Source organism: Coregonus clupeaformis, chromosome 30 (assembly GCF_020615455.1).
Source record: "Coregonus clupeaformis isolate EN_2021a chromosome 30, ASM2061545v1, whole genome shotgun sequence".
In the NCBI taxonomy this organism is placed as follows: Eukaryota; Metazoa; Chordata; class Actinopteri; order Salmoniformes; family Salmonidae; genus Coregonus; species Coregonus clupeaformis.
This window is the reverse complement of record NC_059221.1, coordinates 10,517,606-10,544,900: the sequence shown is the minus strand read 5'-3', so window position 1 is coordinate 10,544,900 and position 27,295 is coordinate 10,517,606. Positions and strand designations below refer to the sequence as shown.

At 42.0% G+C, this 27,295-nt stretch overlaps 1 protein-coding gene across 1 annotated transcript in view; it reads left to right on the top strand.

Annotated features, from left to right (window-relative positions):
• Positions 1–27,295, top strand: part of prkcz (protein kinase C, zeta) — a 159,069-nt gene that overhangs the window by 21,845 nt on the left and 109,929 nt on the right. The window contains exons 2-4 of the mRNA XM_041856855.2: positions 12,579–12,700; positions 12,857–12,946; positions 13,215–13,265. Of these exons, the coding sequence (XP_041712789.1) occupies positions 12,579–12,700; positions 12,857–12,946; positions 13,215–13,265 (263 nt within the window). The remainder of the gene's footprint in view (positions 1–12,578; positions 12,701–12,856; positions 12,947–13,214; positions 13,266–27,295) is intronic.

Below are 27,295 nucleotides of genomic sequence, written 5' to 3'. Positions count from 1 at the left end.
TTTCAGCTTTGAAGGAGAATACGTATTCCCCTAATGTTAATCTTTCAATAAAGTTATTGTTTTATTGATATCATATTACTTGTGTATGTATTTCCTCATCATATTTAAGACTCAATGCTCTCTGTAATTTGTTTTGGTCCAGATATGTGTTTAATTTACCATATGGATAAGAAAGTGTCTGATTATTGAAAATTCCATAGAATTTTTCAAAAGTATCATCATTCACTAAAACACGTGTTCCTTATTTTGTAAGGATCGGAATAGAAATACATTTTACTGTGAGTTATACCTTCCAGAGCTTGAGTTGTAAAACAATAACTTGAAAAGATACTTAGATGCCATGATTTTGACTTTCATTATAACCTTGTTTATGATCTGGATATTATGTTATGTAACAAACTTACAAGAGAATGTATGAAGAAAGACAACCTTTCATTGCAGTCTCGTTCCTTTATTTAGAACAGAAAACATTCCAAATTATGTAATTCAAGAGTGTACATTTATTTCAATTTTTCTAATGAGTAATCTCCAGTATCATCAGAAAGTCTATTTTGCAAAATGATGAACTGGACTTTGTGATGACACTGAAGATTATACCATGGGCCTCTGCGTCTCAGAGGCCTAACACAGCAAGTAATAAGTATAACTTGCCATGTCAGGCCTCTGAGATGCAGAGGCCTATAATCTGCTCTGCAGATGACCATGGCATTCTGCAATGAATAGACAGCAGACAGAGTATAGGCCAGGATGGTCCACCATGCAAGAAGGCTGTTCTGGTCCTGCACCTTCTGCATATTCTGGTGACCTATTGAAAGCAGTACAACAACGATATAGCACGTTAAGATGCGTGATGTATGCCTTTTTGTTTTGATGACAAAACAATGTATCCTAAACACCTGTGGAAGTTTGTCGCTTTTTTCTTTTAAGGGAAAAGGGGGAGGGCTTTAGACAATTCTATCAGCCAATCAGGGCTTTATGAACATATTTCAAATTTGTATCCCTATGCCCACACAGTTGGACTGACCATTTCAGAGGCTCAGGGAAAGAAATGATTAAAAATATATTTTGGAGTTATACAGTGCATTTGAAAAGTATTCAGACCCCTTGACTTTTTGCAGCCTTATTGTAAAATTGATTTTTTTTTTTTATTCCCTTCATCAATCTACACACAATACCCCATAATGACAAAGCAAAAACAGGTTTTTCTAAATTTGAGCAAAATCCCAGAAATATCACATTTACATAAGTATTCAGATGCTTTACTCAGTACTTTGTTGAGGCACCTTTGGCAGCGATTACAGCCTCGAGTCTTCTTGGGTATGACGCTACACTCTAAAAATAAAAGGTTCCTGGAGTATCCTCTAAGGGTTCTTCAAATTGAAACTGTGGGGGAACCCTTATAAGTTCTTCAAATAACCCCTTTTTAATGGATCCTCGAATAACCTTTTTGGGCTTGATTTGCATAACAATAACACAACATTTTAGTTCTCAGTGTTTATTATGATTTTAGTGGCAAAGCAGAATAAAAATATCCAAATATGAGGTAAACTCCCAGCAGAGCCCCAAGTCCAATGGGTATATCCTCTGGCGTGTTGATGTTAATGTGTTGATGTTCTCCATATCCAGAATAATTTTGCAGTGCGTGGTGATCGAACAGGTTTCCTGTTATATTCATCAGAGGTGTAGGGAGGGTGAAGTCTGTGAATCCAAAAAAGAGTACTTATACAGATGATTAACAAAACATGCACATGACAGAATAAATACCTTGGTTTTTGTGGTGAATGAAAAAAAATAACAGTTTTGATAATGGTTTTCATACACTACATGATGGACAAGGTATGAGGCCTATGGGATATTCCTTGAAGAGGTAAGGGAGGAGGATGATAAATGTGATCTGCATAACATACCAATACCAATTGACATACCTTTGTATGCCTCATCGTCTGTATACCTGCAGACACAGACACAAGTGAGCAGTTCAGTCATCTGCACCAATACAGCTAGCCTTCAACATATTCTTATAGCATACATATTCTTACATCTTTGTTGATTGATATCCATTGAATTGTGTCCATTTTCTGTTTTAGAAAGATTGGCACAAATATGAAAAGATAGATGGTATCATAATAAAACAATATCAATTTAGATCATATAAGGGACAACAAACCTTACCTTAAATTGAGGAGATCTTTACATTTTTCCATTAAGTGCCTGCACCTGCTGTCCTTTCAAATTTAATGTTTCAGTTGGGCAATTAGGTTCCTGCAAGAACCCCCACCAATTAAGGAGGTTCCTCGATTAACCCCACCTCCTATGGGGTTCTTGGAATAATCTTTTGGGGGCCATTTTCAGTGCCAAGAACATTTTACATTTTAGTCATTTAGCAGACGCTCTTGTCCAGAGCGACTTACAGTTAGTGAGTGCATACATTTTCATACTGGCCCCCCGTGGGAAACGAACCCACAACCCTGGCGTTGCATGCGCCATGCTCTACCAACTGAGCTACAGGTTATTCGAAGAACTTTGAGGATCTTAGAAGAACCCTTCTTGAACCCCTCATTTTTAGAGTGTGCTTAGGGTTGTTGTCCTGTTGAAAGGTGAACCTTCGCCCCAGTCTGAGGTCCTGAGCGTTCTGGAGCAGGTTTTCATCAAGGATCTCTCTGTCCTTTGTTTCCTCGATCCTGACTCCAAGTCCCTGCCGCTGATAAACATCCCCACAGCATGATGCTGCCACCACCATGCTTCACCGTAGGGATGGTGCCAGGTTTCTTTCAGACGTGATGCTTGGCATTCAGGCCAAAGAGTTCAATCTTGGTTTCATTAGACCAGAGAATCTTGTTTCTCATGGTCTGAGAATCTTTAGGTGCCTTTTGGCAAACTCCAAGCGGGCTGTCATGTGCCTTTTACTGAGAAGTGGCTTCTGTCTGGCCACTCTACCAAAAAGGCATGATTGGTGGAGTGCTACAGAGATGGTTGTCCTTCTGGAAGGTTCTCTCATCTCCACAGAGGAACTCTAGAGCTCTGTCAGAGTGACCATCGGGTTCTTGGGACCCTTCCCCAGATCTGTGCCTCGACACAATCCTGTCGACCTCATGGCTTGGTTTTTGCTCTGACATGCACTGTCAACTGTGGGACCTTATATAGACAGGTGTGTGCCTTTCCAAATCATGTCCAATCAATTGAATTTACCACAGGTCGACTCCAATCAAGTTGTAGAAACATCTCAATGATCAATGGAAACAGGATGCACCTGAGCTCAATTTCGAGTCTCATAGCAAAAGGTCTGAATACTTATTTAAATAAGGTATTTCTGTTTTTTTGTTTTAATACATTTGTAAAAATGTCTAAAAACCTGTTTTCGCTTTGTCATTATGGGGTATTGTTTGTAGTTTGATGAGAGAAAAAAAATGCATCCATTTTAGAAGAATGCTGTAAAGAAAGATTATTCAAATAGCCACCCTTTGCCTTGATGACAGCTTTACACACTCTTGGCATTTTCTCAACCAGCTTCACCTGGAATGCTTTTCCAACAGTCTTGAAGGAGTTCCCACATTCTGAGCACTTGTTGGCTGCTTTTCCTACACTCTGCGGTCCGACTCATCCCAAACCATCTCAATTTGGTTGAGGTCGGGGGATTGTGGAGGCCAGGTCATCTGATGCAGCACTCCATCACTCTCCTTCTTGGTAAAATAGCCCTTACACAGCCTGGAAGGGTGTTGGGTCATTGTCCCGTCGAAAAATAAATGATAGTCCCACTAAGCCCAAACCAGATGGGATGGCGTATCGCTGCAGAATGCTGTTGTAGTCATGCTGGTTAAGTGTGAATTCTAAATAAATCACAGACAGTGTCACCAGCAAAGCACCCCCAACCATAACATAACTCCATGCTTTACGGTGGGAAATGCGGAGATCATTCGTTCACCCACACCGCGTCTCACAAAGACACGGCAGTTGGAACCAAAAATCTCCAATTTGGACTCCAGACCAAAGGACAAATTTCCACCGGTATAATGTCCATTGCTCGTGTTTCTTGGCCCAAGCAAGTCTCTTCTTATTATTGGTGTCCTTTAGTAGTGTGTTCTTTGCAGCAATTTGATCAATAAGGCCTGATTCACACAGTCTCCTCTGAACAGTTGATGTTGAGATGTGTCTGTTACTTGAACTCTGTAAAGCAATTATTTGGGCTGCAATTTCTGAGGCTGGTAACTCTAATGAACTTATCCTCTGCAGGAGAGGTAACTCTGGGTCTTCCATTCCTGTGGCGGTCCTCATGAGAGCCAGTTTCATCATAGCGCTTGATGGTTTTTACGACTGCATTTGAAGAAAAAATATGTTCCATATTGACTGACCTTCTTGTCTTAAAGTAATGATGGACTTTTGTTTCTCTTTGCTTATTTGAGCTGTTCTTGTCATAATATGGACTTGGTCTTTTACCAAATAGGGCTATCTTCTGTATGCCCCCCTACCTTGTCACAACACAACTGATTGGCTCAAACGCATTAAGAAGGAAAGAAATTCCACAAATTAACTTCTAAGGAGGCACACCTGTTAATTGAAAATGTATTCCAGGTGACTACCTCATGAAGCTGGTGAGAGAATGCCAAGAGTGTGCAAAGCTGTCATCAAGGCAAAGGGTGGCTATTTGAAGAATCTCAAATATAAAATATATTTAGATTTGTTGAACACTTTTTTTGGTTATTACATGATTCAATATGTGTTATTTCATAGTTTTGATGTCTTCACTATTATTCTACAATGTAGAAAATAGTAAAAATACAGAAAATCCCTTGAATGAGTAGGTGTGTCCAAACCTTTGACTGGTAGTGTATATAAAAAAACACAGTGATTTATTAGACAAAGTGATGATTTATAAATCAAATTAAAAACATGGGGTCTTTAATCACCTTGGGTAGGGTCTGCTGCTTCTGCTACTCAAATGTTTTATTAATGAAATTAGCTAATTAGATCAAAGTGAAAATGCTGAAAATAGTAAATGTGAAGTCCACCTACAAATAATTGAGTTTAGATAACATTTCTTGTTGACATATTGACTTGAGATTGTATTCTTTATCTCAATCAATCCATATTGGGCTGCATTTGATTAGCATATATATATATATATATATATATATATCTATAAGCAGCATTTTAATTCTAACGTTCCACACAATTGAAATATGGACCATTGTCTGCATGCACATCTGACCATTTGCTTATGTATGCGTGTGTGTGTGTCTCCGTATGAACAAGAGTGTGTGTGCTGGTGCAGTATGTGGGAGGGTGTTAGAGCGGTGCCATGTTGGCAGAGGACGTGCCCTGTGAGGGGAACTGGATTCGTGCCTGCTGCTGAGACCCAAGCTGTTCCTGTCTCCCTCCCCAGAGGAGTCAGAGACACAAAACAACCCAATACCACACCACAACCTGTCAAATACTAACTATATGATATGACCACTGGCTACCCTCAAATGATCTTCTGAAAATATAATTACGGAGCTAGATCTTGGCCCATATTTATTGAGCGGAGTAGGGGTGCTGATCTAGGATCAGCTTTGCCTTTCAATTCAGAATGAGTAAGATTATGGAGAGGGGGGACCTGATCTTAGAATGATCCTGAATAGGGGTTGTGTGTTGTCAACAGGAACAGGTTCAGACAGTAGAGGGGGTTAGGTTGGCCTAATGACGCTTGATGTTGAATATGAACACACACAGTGTATTACAGGGACAGACAGGTGAAGGTGGTTCAAATGGCAGGAGTTCAAATCACAATAAAATGCAATATGAAAAGATACCGCTTTAGTGATAGTGGATTGGTATGTGTAGTACTCAGTGGACGCTAAAGACCTTTACATTGTGTATGTAAGTAGCCTTGTACAAGCCTTGGCTCATAGCAGCAGGAGCCTATCTCCTGTTTACAGTGGGGGGAAAAAGTATTTAGTCAGCCACCAATTGTGCAAGTTCTCCCACTTAAAAAGATGAGAGAGGCCTGTAATTTTCATCATAGGTACACGTCAACTATGACAGACAAAACGAGAAAATAAGTATTTGGTCACCTACAAACAAGCAAGATTTCTGGCTCTCACAGACCTGTAACTTCTTCTTTAAGAGGCTCCTCTGTCCTCCACTCGTTACCTGTATTAATGGCACCTGTTTGAACTTGTTATCAGTATAAAAGACACCTGTCCACAACCTCAAACAGTCACACTCCAAACTCCACTATGGCCAAGACCAAAGAGCTGTCAAAGGGCACCAGAAACAAAATTGTAGACCTGCTCCAGGCTGGGAAGACTGAATCTGCAATAGGTAAGCAGCTTGGTTTGAAGAAATCAACTGTGGGAGCAATTATTAGGAAATGGAAGACATACAAGACCACTGATAATCTCCCTCGATCTGGGGCTCCACGCACGATCTCACCCCGTGGGGTCAAAATGATCACAAGAACGGTGAGCAAAAATCCCAGAACCACACGGGGGGACCTAGTGAATGACCTGCAGAGAGCTGGGACCAAAGTAACAAAGCCTACCATCAGTAGCACACTACGCCGCCAGGGACTCAAATCCTGCAGTGCCAGACGTGTCCCCCCTGCTTAAGCCAGTACATGTCCAGGCCCATCTGAAGTTTGCTAGAGTGCATTTGGATGATCCAGAAGAGGATTGGGGAGAATGTCATATGGTCAGATGAAACCAAAATAGAACTTTTTGGTAAAAACTCAACTCGTCGTGTTTGGAGGACAAAGAATGCTGAGTTGCATCCAAAGAACACCATACCTACTGTGAAGCATGGGGGTGGAAACATCATGCTTTGGGGCTGTTTTTCTGCAAAGGGACTAGGACGACTGATCCGTGTAAAGGAAAGAATGAATGGGGCCATGTATCGTGAGATTTTGAGTGAAAACCTCCTTCCATCAGCAAGGGCATTGAAGATGAAACGTGGCTGCGTCTTTCAGCATGACAATGATCCCAAACACACCGCCCGGACAACGAAGGAGTGGCTTCGTAAGAAGCATTTCAAGGTCCTGGAGTGGCCTAGCCAGTCTCCAGACCTCAACCCCATAGAAAATCTTTGGAGGAGTTGAAAGTCTGTGTTGCCCAGCGACAGCCCCAAAACATCACTGCTCTAGAGGAGATCTGCATGGAGGAATGGGCCAAAATACCAGCAACAGTGTGTGAAAACCTTGTGAAGACTTACAGAAAACGTTTGACCTGTGTCATTGCCAACAAAGGGTATATAACAAAGTATTGAGAAACTTTTGTTATTGACCAAATACTTATTTTCCACCATAATTTGCAAATAAATTCATAAAAAATCCTACAATGTGATTTTCTGGAATTTTTGATGAAAATTACAGGCCTCTCTCATATTTTTAAGTGGGAGAACTTGCACAATTGGTGGCTGACTAAATACTTTTTCCCCCCCACTGTATGTAGCATGAGGCAGCTTGATGTATAAATACACCCTCTGAACAGGACGCTAGTCTATCGCAGGGCCGGCACCCCCAATCTATCTCCTTAATGCTGAATGCCAAGCAGAGACGCACCAGGTCCCATTTTTACAGTCTGGTATGACTCGGCCGGAGATTGAACTTTCTCAGGACGGACACTCAAACCACAAGGCCCCTGAGTTGGTACTTTACATTGTGTGGTATCAACCACGAGGCAGTCAACAGCTGAGTCCTGGTATTGACTAGAGTCACAAACGAGGAACAATCACGGGTGTCCACATCAATAGCTGAGAAACATAAGTGAAACCTGAATTATAATGAATGGTCTGCTCACCACATGCCAATGAATGTGAGCTGGATTTGCAATCCACTTACAATTAGGCTAACCTACGGAAATCCAGAGAGGACATTAATAAATAAATAAAAACCGTATTATGTCGAGAGCACAACTTATTTATCTCATGATCACGACATGAAAAAAAAGTTGTTTTGTCGAGATCACAAGATAAACTCTATAAATAGGAGTGGACGCCTTGATGATAGATTGACAGTATGGCTGAGACGGCAGAGCCCATGGTGGATCAGCGCATATGTTTTTATTGATTGCTACACTAAGGGATGGTACATTTCATGCTAACATCATGCTTTCATTTGTGTTTGGAGCTCATTATCAGTTTATAAGTTAGAATGTTAGCAAGCTAAATGTCCTTTACCTTGAGCTAAGCGCTCTTGGGGCATCTAAGCCACTGTGGGGCTTTAAGCCTGTCTCCCAGGCTGTATGCCACCCCCAAGACCACAGCCAATCACATGCAAGCAACAAAGCAGCTACAGTGCCTTCAGAAACTATTCATACTCCTTGACTTGTTCCATATTTTGTTGTGTTACAGCCTGAATTTTCTCCCAACTACACACAATACCCCATAATGACAAAGTAAAAACATATTTTTAGAAATTTTTGCAAATGTATTGAAAATGGAATACAGAAATATCTCATTTACATAACCATTCACACCCCTGAGTCAATACTTTGTAGAAACACCTTTTGGCAGTGATTACAGCTGTCAGTCTTTCTGGGTAAGTCTCTAAGAGCTTTCCACACCTGGATTCAGTGGTGGAAAAAGTACCCAATTGTCATACTTCAGTAAAAGTAAAGATACCTTAATAGAAAATGACTCAAGTGAAAGTCACCCAGTAAAATACTACTTGAGTCAAAGTCTAAAAGTATTTGGTTTTAAATATACTTAAGTATGGGCTCCTGAGCTGGCTCCTGAGTGGCGCAGTGGTCTAAGGCACTGCATCGCAGTGCTAACTGTGCCACTAGAGATCCTGGTTCGAATCCAGGCTCTGTCGCAGCCGGCCGCGACCGGGAGACTCATGGGCGGCGCACAATTGGCCCAGCGTTGTCCAGGGTAGGGGAGGGAATGGCCGGCAGGGATGTAGCTCAGTTGATAGAGCATGGCGTTTGCAACGCCAGGGTTGTGGGTTCGATTCCCACGGGGGGCCAGTATAAAAAAAAAAATGTATTCACTAACTGTAAGTCGCTCTGGATAAGAGCGTCTGCTAAATGACTAAAATGTAAATGTAAGTATCAAAAATAAAAGTATAAATCACTTCAAATTCCTTATATTAAGCAAACCAGAAGGCACCATTCATGTTTTTTTTTTTACATTTACGGATAGCCAGGGGCACACTCCAACACTCAGACATAATTTATAAATGAAGCATGTGTGTTTAGTGAGTCCACCAGATCAGAGGCAGTAGGGAGGATTATCTTGATAAGCGCGTGAATTGGACAATTTTTCTGTCCTGCTAAGCATTCAAAATGTAAGGTGTACTTTTGGGTGTCAGGGAAAATGTATGGAGTAAAAAGTACATAATTTTCTTTAGAAATGTAGTAAAGTAAAAGTTGTACTACTTAAGTAGTACTTTGAAGTATTTTTACTTATGTACTTTACACCACTGCCTGGATTGCGCAACATTTGCCCATTTATTCTCTTCAGATTTCTTCAAGCTCTGTCAAATTGGTTGTTGATCATTGCTAGACAACCATTTTCAGGTCTTAACATAGATTTTCAAGTAGATTTAAGTCAAAACTGTAACTCGGCCACTCAGAAACATTCACTGTCTTCTCGTGTAGATTTGGCTTTTTGTTTTAGGTCATTCTCCTGCTGAAAGGTGAATGAATCTCCCAGTTGCCTGTGCTTAGCTCCATTCTGTTTCTTTTTTATCCTGAAAAGCTCCGCAGTCCTTAATGATTACAAGCATACCCATAACATGATGCAGCCACCACTATGCATGAAAATATGGAGAGTGGTACTCAGTAATGTGTTGTATTAGATTTGCCGAAAATATAACACTCTGTATTCAGGACAAAAAAGTGAATTGCTTTGCCACATTTTTGCAGTATTACTTTAGTGCCTTGTTGCAAACAGGATGCATGTTTTGGAATGTTTTTATTCTGTACAGGCTTCCTTCTTTTCACTCTGTCAATTAGATTAGTATTGTGGAGTAACTACAATGTTGTTGATCCATCCTCAGTTTTCTCCTATCACAGCCATTACACTCTGTAACTGTTTTAAAGTCACCATTGGACTCATGGTGAAATCCCTGAGCGGTTTCCTTCCTCTCCGGCAACTGAGTTAGGAATGACGCCTATATATTTGTAGTGACTGGGTGTATTGATACACCATTCAAAGTGGTAATTAATAACCTCACCATACTCAAAGGGATATTCAATATCTGCTTTAAAAATTTTTTTTGGCACTACCTCATCTCCCTGGTCTTTGTGGTTGAATCTGTGTTTGAAATTCACTGCTCGACTGATGTATGTGTGGGGTACAGAGATGAGGTAGTCATTCAACAATCATGTAAAAAAAACAGTCCATGCAACTTATTATGTGACTTGTTAAGCACATTTCTACTGCTGAATTTATTTACGCTTGCTATAACAAAGGGGTTGAATACTTATTGACTCAAGACATTTCAGCTTTTCATTTCTTATTAATTTGCAAAAAAAATAGAAAAACCTAATTCCACTTTGACAATATGGGGGATTGTGTGCAGTCCAATGACAATAAATCTCAATTTAATCCATTTTAAATTCCGTCTGTAACACAACAAAATGTGGAAAAAGTCAAGGGGTGTGAATACTTCCTGTCTTGTTAGCTAGCTTGTTATATATGCTGGTTGTTAGCTTGCATAACTGATATGTGTATAATTGTAAGGGACTCTTACCATTTTTTATGGATAATATTTAAATTTACAAAATGGGTGAGCTCTATTCCTGGCAGGCTGATCAGATTCAATAGCAGCCTCAGAGGCTGATGTCAGAATGCTGCCTTGAATAGAGCTCAACCCCTGGATCAGATATGCATCTGCCTATAAAGCACTTTGACAGCTAATCTGCCTGCAATGAGCCTTACCTATGAAACCGCCTACAAGGCAGCATCCTGACTTAAAAGCCTCTGAGGCTGAAATTAAATCTGATCAGCCTGTAAGGAATGGAGCTCACCCACTGTAAATGTAAATATTGTCCACAAAACATGAAGTGTCCCTTATAATTATACACATATCAGCTATGCAAGCTGACAACCAGCACAGATAACAAGCTAGCTTGCTAGCTAGCTTCCCAACAAGACTACATAGTTAACTAGCTAGTTCACAAGACTAGCAAAGTTAGCTGTGTTGTTCCTTGCATGTGATTGGCTGTGGTCTTGAGGGCTGCATTGTGATCAACGCAGCCACAGGGCTCCTTGATGAAGTGGTTATCATGCATCTGAACAAATTAATGGATGATGCGAGGTACTTTTATCTCGTGATCTCTACAAAACAACTGTTGTTATGTCGTGATCATGAGACAAATAAGTTGTGATCTCGACATAACGAGGGAACTATTTTAAAAAAATCCATATGTCCTCTCTGGACTCCGTACTAACCATCCTAGTACAGCCAACCATTTCTGTATCACCTGTGCCTCCAAATGTCATGGAAATATACTACTAAGAGACACCTGTGGGCTATTTTGCATAGGTTTTTGTAGCTGTTAGCTATTTGCTTTAGCTGTTTGCTGATAGCTGTTTGCTTTGCATCTCACCTTTTATTTTTCCTTTCACTGAACATGCTCACAAATACACTTGTTCAGCAGGGACTGAATTCTTCCGCAATTCAAGGGTGACAGGGGTTTTCTGGGTTAAGGAATAATAATTACTTAGTTGCCCAAGTTTGCCTCCATTTTTGTCTTCATGCTAACAAAGCACAGCTGGAGCAGCTGGATAGATGGTGTATTGTAGAATTTAGCTGTGAGGTGGGAGAAGAATAGGCTTGTGTCTCTTGCCTCTGGCTTGTAGGAGCCACTGTCATTGGACTCAAACTGGTCTCTGTATAGAGAACCATACATGCATATTGTAGAACAAGTCAGTATAGCCCATACATACATAGTAGTTGCAATGGCTACCCCATAGCACCTGCTATCCATAGCAGAGAACCATAGGCCTATGCTAGTGTCATTGACCCAAGCAAATGAGAGTACTTATGCAGGGATGAGTTGATATTGAACAGAAAGTAATGATAAAAGACTAGAGCGATATCTGAATGAGAATGACTGGTTGACTTGAGTGTCCACACACACACGTGCTGGCATCCTGTAGGCCCTAAGGCCTAGACACGCACGCACACACATTGTGCAGCAGCTTGTGTCAGTGTGGGGCGCCCTCCTCCGGTGGGGCAGGACGTGTCATTGCAATGGCCGTCACGTTCGCCACAGATCATTTCACATCCTTATATTCCTTGAGGTCTGTTTATCACATTCAAATGGCAGTCAGGGAGTGTTTGATGGTTGGATGTCCGTAGCTGTTTGTTGCAATTCCCTATTTACAATATATTTAGTCCACACATCTATTCAGACCATTAACCACTGCTGAAGAAGTTCCTCCAGAGAGGTCTAAAGAAAATACTGTTACTGAAGTGGATGTAGTGAAATACATGTCTGGCTTGAGCATCCAGACTTGCATTATTTAAGGCATCTCGACATTGAATGAATACAATTGGGTGTAATTCCTTTTGCCCAAACCCTGGTGTGAAGCAATGTGAAAGAGTGAGTGTGATTTGAATAATATTCATATTATTTATCCTGTGTGTGCAGAGACATGCTAATCACAGACCTGGCTGCCACGGTAACCTACATGGGACTATGTGAGGAAGTGAGGGTGATGTGCAGCCTGGCCCGGCAGCAGCCAATCACGCTCAAGTGGATCGACGATGAGGGTACGTTGGCCTCGCACCAGTGGGTGGAAGAAAATTCAGTTGTCGTTAGGGTAGACAAGATGCTACGCTAGCTACGACCTGGTTATCTTGACTACGTGTATGAAATAAGTGAATCATCTGTGTTTGTGTGTGTCACCATGTGTGTGTGTCCCATAGGAGACCCATGTACCATCTCCTCTCAGATGGAACTGCAGGAGGCCTTCCGGATCTACAGCCGCAACAGGAACTCAGGACTCCTGCTCCACGGTCAGTTAGGGCTCTGTCTGTCTGCACTCATTCCTCTCTCGCTCTACCTCTACTTCTCTGTTCACTTCCTCTTCTCTGTTCTCTTTTCAGCTTTTCCTCTCCTCTGCAATCATTTTACTATTATCTCAATGCAAATAATTTACTTTTAATTCAATGGATTAGGATACATACACATTCATTTGAGTAACCATTAGTCAATCTATGTTCAGAGATTTAGATTGGGCATGTCTCTGGATATTCATAGTTGTCTTTCATCATTCTCTTGCAGTCTTCCCCAGTATCCCAGTAAAGCCTGGTATGCCATGTCCAGGAGAAGACAGTGAGTACTAGTGCTACATATTACACAAATATATTACACCTGGTTTCCCAGGAGGTGCTAACACGGCTAACAATCCGTAAATTCACGTTATTTTTAGAGGCACAAAGCAGCTTTCTGTAGCTAGCTAGTAAGCAAACAAGAGTAGGAGCACTAGCTAACTGATTGTAAATGAATTTAATAGTTGACTGTGCGACGAAACAATTCAGTTATTTATAGTTAGTTAACCACTCTTTGGTACTGTAACATGGCATGCCCCTCTACCTTCGTGGTGTTCAGTGTTCATGCCACTAACTGGCAGTTCAGATTCTGCATCCTGTCCTCTGAGGGAGAAACCAAGGCAGCCTGGACACAAGGTGTTTGACAACACCGCTTGTCTGACTGTCACAGAAAATTAGACCACCTAGAACAGTGGTTCCCAAACTGTGGGGCACACGAGGGATCGGTGGGGGTCTGGCTTTAAAATTACTCTTGAAAGTTGTAATAGTATAATGCACAAGATGCAATTTTGAAATTGGGTAGTGCATCATCAGTTCCTTTTGTCATGTTAGTCTTTGCATACCTTAGAGAGCTATTTATAACTTGTCAGAAACTTCCAGATCAACTAGCCCAACAAGTTTTTTTTAGCCCATTGATATTGTTGTAATTTTTTTGTCACTCAAATTTCAAATGAATACACATTAGACATGGCAAAATGTATAGAATTGAAATGAAATTAGCTTTAAAACTGCCAAATGTTATTTGCACCCCATGACAAAATGTGTAGAATTGCAGGAAATACGCTTTAAACTTGCAAAATTATCTCCACCAACAAGAAGGGTGTGAACAGTTTGTGTCATGAACAGTGCTTGTGCCCAAAGAGATGGTGCGCGCGTGCGGGGGGGCCCGGATGTTCCCCAATGCTGGAAGGGGGACCCCCAGTGAAAAAGTTTGGGAAACCCTGACCTAGAAGAAAGAGTCATGTTACAAGCCGTTCCCTCACACTGTCTCGTCTCATACATCTCTCCAAATTCCCTGCAAACAAATAGAGGTTTGCCTAGTTCACCACCCTGTACATAATCAATATCGGTCCTCAAGGGTCCAAATGGGGAGTATGCAATTACTACCAATTGATCTGTTAATTGACTGCAGATGTTAGAAAGACAACCGGCCACCGCTTACATCTCTTGATTTCCTCAGGGGCTTATAGGCTAGCAACTATGTTAATATACTGTGGTCCTCTGTAGCTCAGCTGGTAGAGCACGGCGCTTGTAATGCCAAGGTAGTGGGTTCGATCCCCGGGACCACCCATACACACAAAAAAATAATGTATGCACGCATGACTGTAAGTCGCTTTGGATAAAAGCGTCTGCTAAATGGCATATTATTATTATTATTACTATACTGTGCATAGAATCCATTATATAAAAGAAAAGCATACGGTCGCTATAGAGTGCATTTTAAAGTATTCAGACCCCTTCACTTTTTCCACATTTTGTTAAGTTACAGCCTTATTCTAAAATGGATTACATTTTACACACAATACCCCATAATGACAAAGCGAAAACAGGTTTTTAGAAATGTTTTCAAATGGATACAAAAACTAAAACAGAAATACCTTATTTACGCAAGTATTCAGACCCTTTGCTATGAGACTCAAAATTGAGCTCAGGTGCATCCTGTTTCCATTGATCATCCTTGAGATTATTCTACAACTTGATTGAAGTCCACCTGTGGTAAATTAAATTGATTGGACATGATTTGGAAAGGCACACACCTGTGGTGGCAGCATCATGCTGTGGGGATGTTTTTCAGCGGCAGGGACTGAGAGACTAGTCAGGACGAGGGAAAGATGAATGGAGCTAAGTACAGAGAGCTCCTTGATGAAAACCTGCTCCAGAGCGCTCAGGACCTCAGACTGGGGCGAAGGGTCACCTTCCAACAGGACAACGACCCTAAGCACACAGCCAAGACAACGCAGGAGTGGCTTCGGGACAAGTCTCTGAATGTCCTTGAGTGGCCCAGCCAGAGCCCGATCTAACATCTCTGGAGAGACCTGAAAATAGCTGTGCAGCGACGCTCCCCATCCAGCCTGACAGAGCTTTAGAGGATCTGCAGAGAAGAATGGGAGAAACTCCCCAAATACAGGTGTGCCACGCTTGTAGCGTCATACCCAAGAAGACTCAAGGCTGTAATCGCTGCCAAAGGTGCTTCAACAAAGCACTGAGTAAAGGGTCTGAATACTTATGTAAATGTAATGTTTCAGTTTACCAACATTTCTAAAAACCAGTTTTTGGTTTGTCATTATGGAGTATTGTGTGTAGATTGATGAGGTGAAAAAAACAATTTAATCAATTTTAGAATAAGGCTGTAACATAACAACATTTTGAAAAAGTGAAGGGGTCTGAATACTTTCCGAAATGCACTGTATATCCGTTTAACCAATGAGCATAATATCAAGACAAGACTAAGTACCCAAAAATATTTATTTACTCTTAGAGGACATGGAAGTTATATAAAAGGTGCTTCTCTATTAGTAAAATATATGCACTTTAATGATAAAGAATCATCTTTCTATTTTGACTTCTATGATGTCAAAGTGGTCCTGTGCACACGCACAGCAGACCGGCTGACGTTACTCAAATGTTTACTGAAGCAGCCCGGTAAAATTAAGCTTAAGTTTAAAATAAATCTTAGTTCCGGAGCATTCCCTCCTATAGAGTGTCAGGGTTTTAACAGCAGCGGACGTCTTCAGCTCACTGCTGACTCCTGCACTTTCTCTCCCCCTCTTCCTTTCTTTTCCCTCTTCCTTTCTACTCTTTCCATTCACTCTGACACTACCTATGGATTCTCTCCCTCTATTCCCTCTTTTATCTCTTCATCTCGAAAACCCAGAACTAAAATCTTGCGTAATTGTGTCAGATGCTCAATTAATTTCAGGGGGAGACATGTTAGAAAAGTTATTCGAACGATGAGCGGAAGCAGGGTCGTAGCTCCACCTCCTCTCTTTGCAAGTTACTGGTAAGTATATTGGCAAAATGTCCACTACCCTTCCGAAATTCGAAAGATGCGAACACCTGCAAAATTTGTCCACTGGAACAAAGTTTTCTCATTAGTCGTTGCGTCCTACAGTCTATTGACAAATACTACAATACCAGTTATGTTAAGTGCGTCTGTCCACGAGAGATGATCTCTCTCTCCATGTCTTCTGACATTCCCTGGCTGTGATGCTGAGACACAGTATTCTCTAGGTGTCTTGAACGCTGCACTGACTGAAATATTCTGTGTTGATGACTCCTCTGGTTTGGGTTTTCTATTCTCAGCATCACAGAGGCAATGTGATGGTGTGCATGTTAACCTCAGCTAATGTTGGAAATGAGAATCACTTTCTCTAATTGTAAAAGAATGGTTAACGTAGAAGTTAAACATAACGTACCTAAATGCCTTGTAAGTCACCCTATAGTCTCTCTTGCCCTCTGATGCCATGTGTGGTATATCATGGCCTCTCTCTCTCTCTCTCTCTCTCTCTCTCTCTCTCTCTCTCTCTCTCTCTCTCTCTCTCTCTCTCTCTCTCTCTCTCTCTCTCTCTCTCTCTCTCTCTCTCTCTCTCTCTCTCTCTCTCTCTCTCTCTCTCTCTCTCTCTCTCTCTCTCTCTCTCTCTCTCTCTCTCTCTCTCTCTCTCTCTCTCTCTCTCTCTCTCTCTCTCTCTCTCTCTCTCTCTCTCTCTCTCTCTCTCTCTCTCTCTCTCTCTCTCTCTCTCTCTCTCTCTCTCTCTCTCTCTCTCTCTCTCTCTCTCTCTCTCTCTCTCTCTCTCTCTCTCTCTCTCTCTCTCTCTCTCTCTCTCTCTCTCTCTCTCTCTCTCTCTCTCTCTCTCTCTCTCTCTCTCTCTCTCTCTCTCTCTCTCTCTCTCTCTCTCTCTCTCTCTCTCTCTCTCTCTCTCTCTCTCTCTCTCTCTCTCTCTCTCTCTCTCTCTCTCTCTCTCTCTCTCTCTCTCTCTCTCTCTCTCTCTCTCTCTCTCTCTCTCTCTCTCTCTCTCTCTCTCTCTCTCTCTCTCTCTCTCTCTCTCTCTCTCTCTCTCTCTCTCTCTCTCTCTCTCTCTCTCTCTCTCTCTCTCTCTCTCTCTCTCTCTCTCTCTCTCTCTCTCTCTCTCTCTCTCTCTCTCTCTCTCTCTCTCTCTCTCTCTCTCTCTCTCTCTCTCTCTCTCTCTCTCTCTCTCTCTCTCTCTCTCTCTCTCTCTCTCTCTCTCTCTCTCTCTCTCTCTCTCTCTCTCTCTCTCTCTCTCTCTCTCTCTCTCTCTCTCTCTCTCTCTCTCTCTCTCTCTCTCTCTCTCTCTCTCTCTCTCTCTCTCTCTCTCTCTCTCTCTCTCTCTCTCTCTCTCTCTCTCTCTCTCTCTCTCTCTCTCTCTCTCTCTCTCTCTCTCTCTCTCTCTCTCTCTCTCTCTCTCTCTCTCTCTCTCTCTCTCTCTCTCTCTCTCTCTCTCTCTCTCTCTCTCTCTCTCTCTCTCTCTCTCTCTCTCTCTCTCTCTCTCTCTCTCTCTCTCTCTCTCTCTCTCTCTCTCTCTGGTTGCCTATAGTGCATATATGCTGCTGCGCCAGCATGTTTGCCGGCTAGTGCACCAGCGTGTGTTATTCTGAATGTGTGTGTTGGTGAGTGTGTTTGTTTGTGTGTGATATAAGGGATGCATGTGCTCTGTCCAGAGACAGCAGACCCTTCCTTTGCTCTATGAGGAGAGCACAGTTACCGCACTCTGACCGCCAGTCTGTAGGTAATATACATAAATGCAATCATTGAGTGTTTTTGTATGGTGATTTAGATGCTGCTGTCTTCTGTGCATACGTAATCATGTAGTATGTGATTGTGATGTATTCTGTATATTGTTGTCCATGCATCTGTAAGGAACATGTTTTGTGTTTGTGTTCTGTGTGCTACAGAGGAAATGAGTTAGTTTAGGTTAGTTAGTGAGATGTTGATATCTATAGTAGTGTTTCAGTGCATTTGTATTAGAGGGTTGGCGCAATGCTGCTGATCATGAGCTGTGGCCATTCTTATGGATGAGGAGGATGGAGGAATGGGAAGAGGAAGAAAACAGGAAATGGTTGTGGAAATATCTTTCCTATTGGCTCGGGGGAGGAGGGGGAAGGAGACTACTAATACGTTAGGTCATAGTGGTGCAGCTGCAGTATCGCAGCATGTCGGTGTGTGAGACTGAGGGTGTGTCCACCTGGGTGTCACAGAGTCTGAGGGTCTCTTAGCTGTCCGTCATATTACACGTGTAGTAGGCCTACTCCCTTTAGGTGGAATATATGGCTTTATTCAACAGGGTGTAGCATGTAGTGTTGCTTGGTTGTGTTAATTGATTGGTTAAATGATTGATTAAGTGGTTGATTTTTTGACAAAGATACAAATAAAACTGCTCCAGATGGAGACAACATTTAATGTATTTAGAGATATTTTTCAGGTTGAATAGAAAGCTCCAAAACGTCTTTGCATTGTGGACCTCTGGGTAGTTACAGGTAGAAATGTAATGTATAGAGAATAGGCATACCATTTCTCTATTTTCAATCTGAAAGTTTCACCCTGGCAAACATGCCATGCTGCTGAAGTGTGCGGGAGGAGTTGCTCTGGTGATTATGTCAGATAAAATACTAGTAGTGTGAAAATATGCAGCAACTCTTAGACAATGGAAGTTAACTAGAGAATAGAATCCTTACCAGCCAACAGGAATAATGAGTATAATGAGGTATAACGAGTTGTTTTGAGGTATGTATAAGCCCTTATGTTTTATTATCACTCATAATATGATATATCTTTAAGTTTTCAACAGACTCAAACAGGCTGCTAACAACTCAGGATCATTGTAAGATGATAGTAAGACATTAGAGGGGGTTCACACAGTACTGTAGGTACTTATGTCAAGTCTTATAATGACATTATGACTGAGTCCCCCCCCCACCCCATTTTGAGTAATGTATTGTGTGATAATGGGGGTTAGTCTGGAGTATATGAGGGGCAGGCAGGGTCTCTGTCATATCTCTGTTACTGTATGAAGACATCTCATTGGCTAGTAGGAAAAGGAGAAAGTGAGGTAATCAGGAATGTATTTTTAGTCAATGCAATTAACTCCCTGGTCTGGGTGGGGCCACCATATGTTTCCGGACGTTTCCCTCAATTGGGAATTTGTTTGGAAATACTACAACCCCTCATTACGGAATCCCAAGGGGGTTGGCCTGGAATTTTTCTATGACAGATTTTTTAAACTGCAAATTCAATCCAGAATTCAATAACAATTTGTTTAACAAACCTATTGGTTTATCTCTTAAAATATTCAGGCATGGTCACTGTATTTCAGAATCAGATTATTGGTTATTGCAAGCAGTTATTGTCTTTTCCTTTGGATGTTTCTGGTTCTTCAAAGACGGAAATGAATATGCATTAAAGGGCCAATATGCGATTGGTACATCCATCTTTAGACGTTTAAATTAATTATATATAATAATAATTAGGTGGTTGCTTACATTTGTCCTGTATCACAGATGTACAAGTCTGTATTATACGCATGTTAATTGGAATTGTTATTTTTTTGCATATCCCACTCCCCCTGAGACACCCACGTAGAGTGGAGTCATGGCCAGTGATCAGCCATTATTTACGGCGACCATGGAGCAATTAGGGTTAAGTGCCTTGCTCAAGGGCACATCAACACATTGTTTCACCTAGTCAGCTCGGGGATTCAAACCAGCAACCTTTCGGTTACTGGCGCAACACTCTTAACCGCTAGACTACCTGCATTGATTCTCGAAGAATAACATAATGAGCTTAGTTCAACTGTCGTACCCCATCAGAATCCAAAATACAAGCTTGTTTCACACTGTATAGCCTCAAAACATGGTTAAAGCGTTCATTTATATACCATGAATGGTCAGTCCTTGCATCCATAGCTCTGTCTATGAATTTGAGTATGGCTACATTTCTTCAGCCCCATCTTAGATGATTCTTAATGATCTTGTTATTGTTTGAGCTGCAGATTGACCTTTTAAGGTGGATGTTGTTTATTATTGAATGTGGTAAACTATTTTGTTTCTAGGTTAGGAAACCACTCTATTTTGTGGACGACCTCACACACTGACTGTAGCATCACTATAATTTATTTATAAGCCTTTTACCCCTGTACGCCAAAAGCCCAATAGAAAAATAGGTTTACTTGCTGTATTAGACATGTATTTCACACTAACCAGAGATGGATACACTCACTAGACAGCATGGTACAGAATATAACATAACCTAACTGTCTGAACATTTTGCTCTTTGGAGAATATTGATTGGCAGATGCCAGATTCAAGATTAGTTATACACATAAAAATGGTAAGTATAAAAATGTAGTTGGCCTACATTCTCCGGCTTTTGCTATAGTAAATAATAACTATAGCACTTCACCCCATTTGATTTGTCACATAGGCCCTACTGTACTGCACAGTATAGGCTATGCTAGCTTGTCTCCTCACAGACCTAATCAAAACACACAGCTCACAACAAAAGACAAGGCTTCTTCTCCCTCCAAACAGAGCGCACTAGCTGGCTTACTGATCTGGCCTTGTCAGGCTCGCTGTGTGAACCTTTAGTTGAGCACTCGGCTCGGCCCTGGGAGTGTGAACAGACCCCCTTCTGTGTTGGATGAGAAGGAGGGGGGGGGGGGTTGAAAGCCCGGATGCGCTCAGGCGGAGGTTGCACCGGGCTCTCGAGTGGTCCTCGCACCACCTTCTCCTCATCCGCACAGCGCCACATCCATGTCGCGTTTTCCCAGCAGCCTCAGCTGTGTACCACTGCCTCTCCGGGGACGAACGCTGTACTGCTAGCGCTAGGACCACTACCCCCATGCCTGACTACATAAGGAGGAGATGTCATAGAGAGAGAGAACGATAGAGGGACAGAGATAGGGAGGGAGAGGGAGAGATCACTGTACCGTACACAATATAGGTTCTTAATGTTCAAGGCACTCCCTCCTTTTGTCTCTTACTGCTAATTAGTTCTCCAAAAAAAGCAGTCGGCAGAGGTGGAGACACATCAGAAAGAGCGAGAAACAGGGGGAATTAAATAGACACAAAAAAACAAGGCAACACTGACAGCTGTAGCAACTGTGCTACAGGGAGGGAGGAGGGGGAGGCAGGCAGGCAGGCAGAGAGAGAGAGGAAATAATTAAATAAATCACTGAGAGAAGAAGAGCGACGTCGGGGAGAGAGGACAGCGAGAGGAGGGGATGTAGCGACATTTCCTTGCCGGTTCGACGTACACACCAGCCAGGATAATGTGCTGAAGGAGGCAGAAAGAAACGGAGAAAGTACACCGGTGAGCAATCTCTCCATCTCTCTATCCATCGATCGATCTATCTATCCACCGCGGACAATAGATTTGACGGCAGTGTCATTCTCTGGATTTTAGCCTGCATGTAATGTGTGTGTGTGTGTGTATGCGCTCTGCCTCCATGGCTGGTGTGTTGTAGTTACTAGCTAGCTCATCCTCTCATGTGTTGGAGGCAGGCAGTGATTGTGTGCACTATAGATGCATGCTTCCTACTAGCCTTGATCACTATCTGCTGGTGGCTTTTCCAGTCTTCCTCTGGGCTGGTGTGTCTTGTTGGCAGTCCCCTTGTTTTCTGAAAGGGTCTGGACTTGTTAGGGAGTGCGGCACTGTGTGTGTGTGTGTGTGTGAGAGAATGAGTGTGTGCGGTGGCGAGTGTGTGTATGCGCAGCGGTGTGTGTATGTGCCTACCTGGCTGTGCTACTCAGAGCTGCTGGGGAGAGGCGAGAGAGAGAACAGGGAAAGCGAAGCGTCTCTCTCTCCATCACCACCACACCATCCGCCAACCGAGGCACAAAGGAACCATAACTTCCAGATTAGGGCTCTTTGTAACCTGGCCGGCGGCTCTTCAAAGGAGAACTAAATGCATCCTAAAAAGGATGACGGTACGTGAGAAGTTATCATTTGATAAGGGAAAAAGCAGACCTATCCAGATTGGTTTGAATGTGTGTTTTTGTATTGTGCTTAACACCACCACCACAACGAAGCAACCTGTTTGTCTTGCCTGTTCTGATTGGACTCAAGTTCTATGGCTACCTATGTGAAGGCATTTTGTACTCGCAAAGATAGGTTTGCTGTTGTGACTGCTGCTCTTGTGGGGGTGGGGGGTTGGTGGGGGGGCAGAACAGAGCTTGGAGGAGTGATATTTGTGTCATTGTGTATTGTTCTGTGTAAAGAGGGAGGGGTGGGGTGGGATCACCCCCCAAAATAGACTCCCTATCTGTAATTCACCCCCCCTTCCTCCTCTTCCTCCCCTAACAAGATAATTAGCCCAGACACTAATAATGATTCTCATTGGCTAGTTAAGTGCATCCAGCACCCAAATAATGGGGCTTTGGGCAAAATGGGGGTTGGGGGGGTGGGTGTTAGTGTTAGTTTTGGCAAAATGTTTGTTTTTGCTCCGGGGGAGTGGCGGTGTGTGTGTCATTTAGCAGATGTAGCTAACAACAAGGCTCTCCTTTCTCCCGCCTTCTCTCTCTCCGCTGATTATTGCGTTGCTCAAAACAAAAGGCGGATTGTTGTGGATGGTCAGGCAGAAAAAGGAGACTTTTATAGTGTTTGTATGTGCATGTCTGGGTTGAAATTGTGTCTTTCTTGTTCTTCTCAGCACACTCAATGAGGGGTTTAGCTTTGACTAATAGGGGAGAAGGCAGGTGGTCTATGTCAGTGTATCCAAACTCCGGTCCTCCAGTACATATTTTTGTTGTGACCCCGGACAAGCACACCTGATTGTACTTGTCAACTAATCATCAAGCCCTTGACAAGTTGAATCAGGTATTTTTGTCCGGGGATACAATTAAAATGTGTGCTGTCGGGGGAACTCGAGGACAGGAGTTGGGAAAAACTGGACTATGTGAATGTATGGGTGGTTGATAGCAGAGCTGTAGCCTATATGTGTATCTGTATCTGTGTGTCTTAAAGGATAGTTTACCCAAATTACATATTGGTTTCCTTACCCTCTAAGTGATGACAGTAATCCATGCTTTGGTTTTGTTTACCTGGCCACTGTTTCAAATGCTAACATTTGTGGCACAAAAACACCACATCAAGCAGTGGCCAGGTAAACAAAACCAAAGCATGTATTGTTGTCATACCTTGTCCATACACCGCTCACAGGGTAAGGAAACCAATATTTCATTTTGTAATTTGGGTGAACTATCCCTTTAATATAGTATAAATGTGTATACAGTGGGGAGAACAAGTATTTGATACACTGCCGATTTTGCAGGTTTTCCTATTTACAAAGCATGTAGAGGTCTGTAATTTTTATCATAGGTACACTTCAACTGTGAGAGATGGAATCTAAAACAAAAATCCAGAAAATCACATTGTATAATTTTTAAGTAATGAATTTGCATTTTATTGCATGACATACGTATTTGATCACCTACCAACCAGTAAGAATTCCGGCTCTCACAGACCTGTTAGTTTTTCTTTAAGAAGCCCTCCTGTTCTCCAATCATTACCTGTATTAACTGCACCTGTTTGAACTCGTTACCTGTATAAAAGACACCTGTCCACACACTCAATCAAACAGACTCCAACCTCTCCACAATGGCCAAGACCAGAGAGCTGTGTAAAGACATAAGGGATAAAATGGTAGACCTGCACAGGGCTGGGATGGGCTACAGGACAATAGGCAAGCAGCTTGGTGAGAAGGCAACAACTGTTGGCGCAATTATTAGAAAATGGAAGAAGTTCAAGATGACGGTCAATCACCCTCAGTCTGGGGCTCCATGCAAGATCTCACCTCGGGGGGCATCAATGATCATGAGGAAGGTGAGGGATCAGCCCAGAACTACACGGCAGGACCTGGTCAATGACCTGAAGAGAGCTGGGACCACAGTCTCAAAGAAAACCATTAGTAACACACTACGCAGTCATGGATTAAAATCCTGCAGCGCATGCAAGGTCCCCCTGCTCAAGCCAGCGCATGTCCAGGCCCGTCTGAAGTTTGCCAATGACCATCTGGATGATCCAGAGGAGGAATGGGGGAAGGTCATGTGGTCTGATGAGACGAAAATAGAGCTTTTTGGTCTAAACTCCACTCGCCGTGTTTGGAGGAAGAAGAAGGATGAGTACAACCCCAAGAACACCATCCCAACCGTGAAGCATGGAGGTGGAAACATCATTCTTTGGGGATGCTTTTCTGCAAAGGGGACAGGACGACTGCACCGTATTGAGGGGAGGATGGATGGGGCCATGTATCGCGAGATCTATCGCGAGATCTCAAGAGCATTGAAGATGGGTCGTGGCTGGGTCTTCCAGCATGACAACGACCCGAAACACACAGCCAGGGCAACTGAGGAGTGACTCCGTAAGAAGCATCTCAAGGTCCTGGAGTGGCCGAGCCAGTCTCCAGACCTGAACCCAATAGAAAATCTTTGGAGGGAGCTGAAAGTCCGTATTGCCCAGCAACAGCCCCGAAACCTGAAGGATCTGGAGAAGGTCTGTATGGAGGAGTGGGCCAAAATCCCTGCTGTAGTGTGTGCAAACCTGGTCAAGACCTACAGGAATCGTATGATCTCTGTAATTGCATACAAAGGTTTCTGTACCAAATATTAAGTTCTGCTTTTCTGATGTATCAAATACTTATGTCATGCAATAAAATGCAAATTAATTACTTAAAAATCATACAATGTGAATTTCTGGATTTTTGTTTTAGATTCCGTCTCTCACAGTTGAAGTGTACCTATGATAAAAAATTACAGACCTCTACATGCTTTGTAAGTAGGAAAACCTGCAAAATCGGCAGTGTATCAAATACTTGTTCTCCCCACTGTATATGCTATATATCTATATGTACAGGTGTCGAAAATTATTGACACTGTATAAAATGACTATAAAATAAATTATTCAAATACTGAGATATATTGTATGCTCAAATGTTTTTGGGAAATTATTTCATTTTATAATAATAAAATTGCTCAGAGGAAGAGATTTTGTTAAAACAAAAAGTTAGGGGTCAAAATTATTGACACCCCTGCTTTCAATACCTCACCTTGCGAGGATAACTGCACTGAGCCTTTTTCTAAAATATTGAAAGCTAAGAGTCTATATTTTTGAGAAATGAAGGCATATATACATTTTTCAAAAAATAGGAAGAAGTAAAGGCTTTGATTTCTGGTCAAACAGATAGAAAAGGGGTCTTACACAACATCTACCAGTAAAGGTCTTAAAAAGTATTAGAAGTACATCAAAATGCAATAATGTTAAATTAAAGACCCCTGCCAACTAATATCAACAATTATATTTAGTTTTTGAGAAATGATTTGCCTTCTATAAGTTTAGGAAACATTGCCTTGTAATTCCATTACCAAAAACCCACATATCTTGAAGATATTTTCTAATTTCTCTCCCTCATAAGGAGGGAGGATAATGAAAGTTCACAGAAGTAACAAGTAAATGTAGACATATCAGTTTGTTCGTGTTTTTACTCTGATATCAAGTTTGTTTATGAATTATTAAGTGATTAAAACTCATAATTGTGTTACCAAATCGGTAACGGAATTACCTAAATGGAATTGGCTACAATGGGAAATCGTAGTAGTCACAACAGTTGGGTCACCTGCTACTGTCCTCCCTTCCACTGGCATACTGTTATGTTCAGCTCATTACAGTTTTTTTTCTCTTTCTGTTATCTAGTGGTCAAAGCAAGACTGAAAACAGTCTGGACAACCCCTCACTCTCCCTCTCTCTCGCTCTTCTCTCTCTGTCCATGTAATGTCCCCTCTCCTGGCTCTTACTGACACCTAACATGACACCTACCACCTACCCTCCATTTCCTGTAACAAGCATCCTCACCCACTGAGCACCGACCAACACCTGACGTCCATGGACGTTGAAAAGTAGTTACAATTTGGTCAGTCCACCCTGGCCGGACCAAATTTGAACCAATCATAGACGTCTATGTTTCACAAGTTTGGACAGCACAATACAGTACAGTACAGTAGAGCACAGTACAGTAGAGCACAGTAGAGTAGAGTACAGTATAATGTACTTTATTGTACTGTACTGTACTGAATTCTACTCTACTATGCTGTACTGTACTGTGATGTCCAAACTTGTGAAACATAGACATCTATGATTTAGTCTGGTCCGGACCAACCAAATGTGGTCTTGTTTTGGGGCGAAGCTCATTGCAATAATAGCAAGTGTGTAGAATAATACACAAATATGCAAAAGAAGGATATTGAAAATGTCTACCTTTTGTGTACCTATTCAGGATACATCATCATGAAGATAATGATATTCATATCCATAATTATGCATTTCTGTATAGTACAGATCAGGGTACCCATGATGTAATTTCGTTACCAGATGTAAAACCACTTCACCTACTGTACAATATTTTTCAAACTAAAGGTTTCATGTCATAGCTGACACCCCATTATTTCTGCAGACATCTTTTGAATCTTAATTCGGAGCAGATATTTAAAGGGATACTTTGGGATGTTGGTAATGAGGCCCTTTATCTACTTCCCCAGAGTCAGATGAACTTGTGGATACCATTTTTTATATCTCTGTGTAGTTTCGCAAGCCAATGCTAACTAGCGTTTGTGCAATGACTGGAAGTCTATGGTCAGATTACATGGAAATAGAACTCTTTGGCCACTCACACCAGTGGTGGGTTTGGCATCGAAATGAGAATGAATAAGCAGAAAAGAACCCCATACCTACTGTAAAATATGGTGGTGGATCTTTGCCAAAATACACTAGAAGCAGACACGGCCTGAATCGTCCTTGGCTTGCTTACAACTGTGCTGGTAATCTAATATGAAGGTGCAGCAGGCCAATGGTGTCTGTTTTTAGTCGCAGTATCCATGTTCTAGTGCCACCTGAGTCCATCTACTGTATTGATCTCTGAGCTATCTTAGTATTTAGGTGTCTGTGTATGACTGTTCAAAGCTGTCATGAAGGCAAAGGGTGGGTATTTGAAGAATCTCAAATATAAAATATATTTTTATTAGTTTAACACT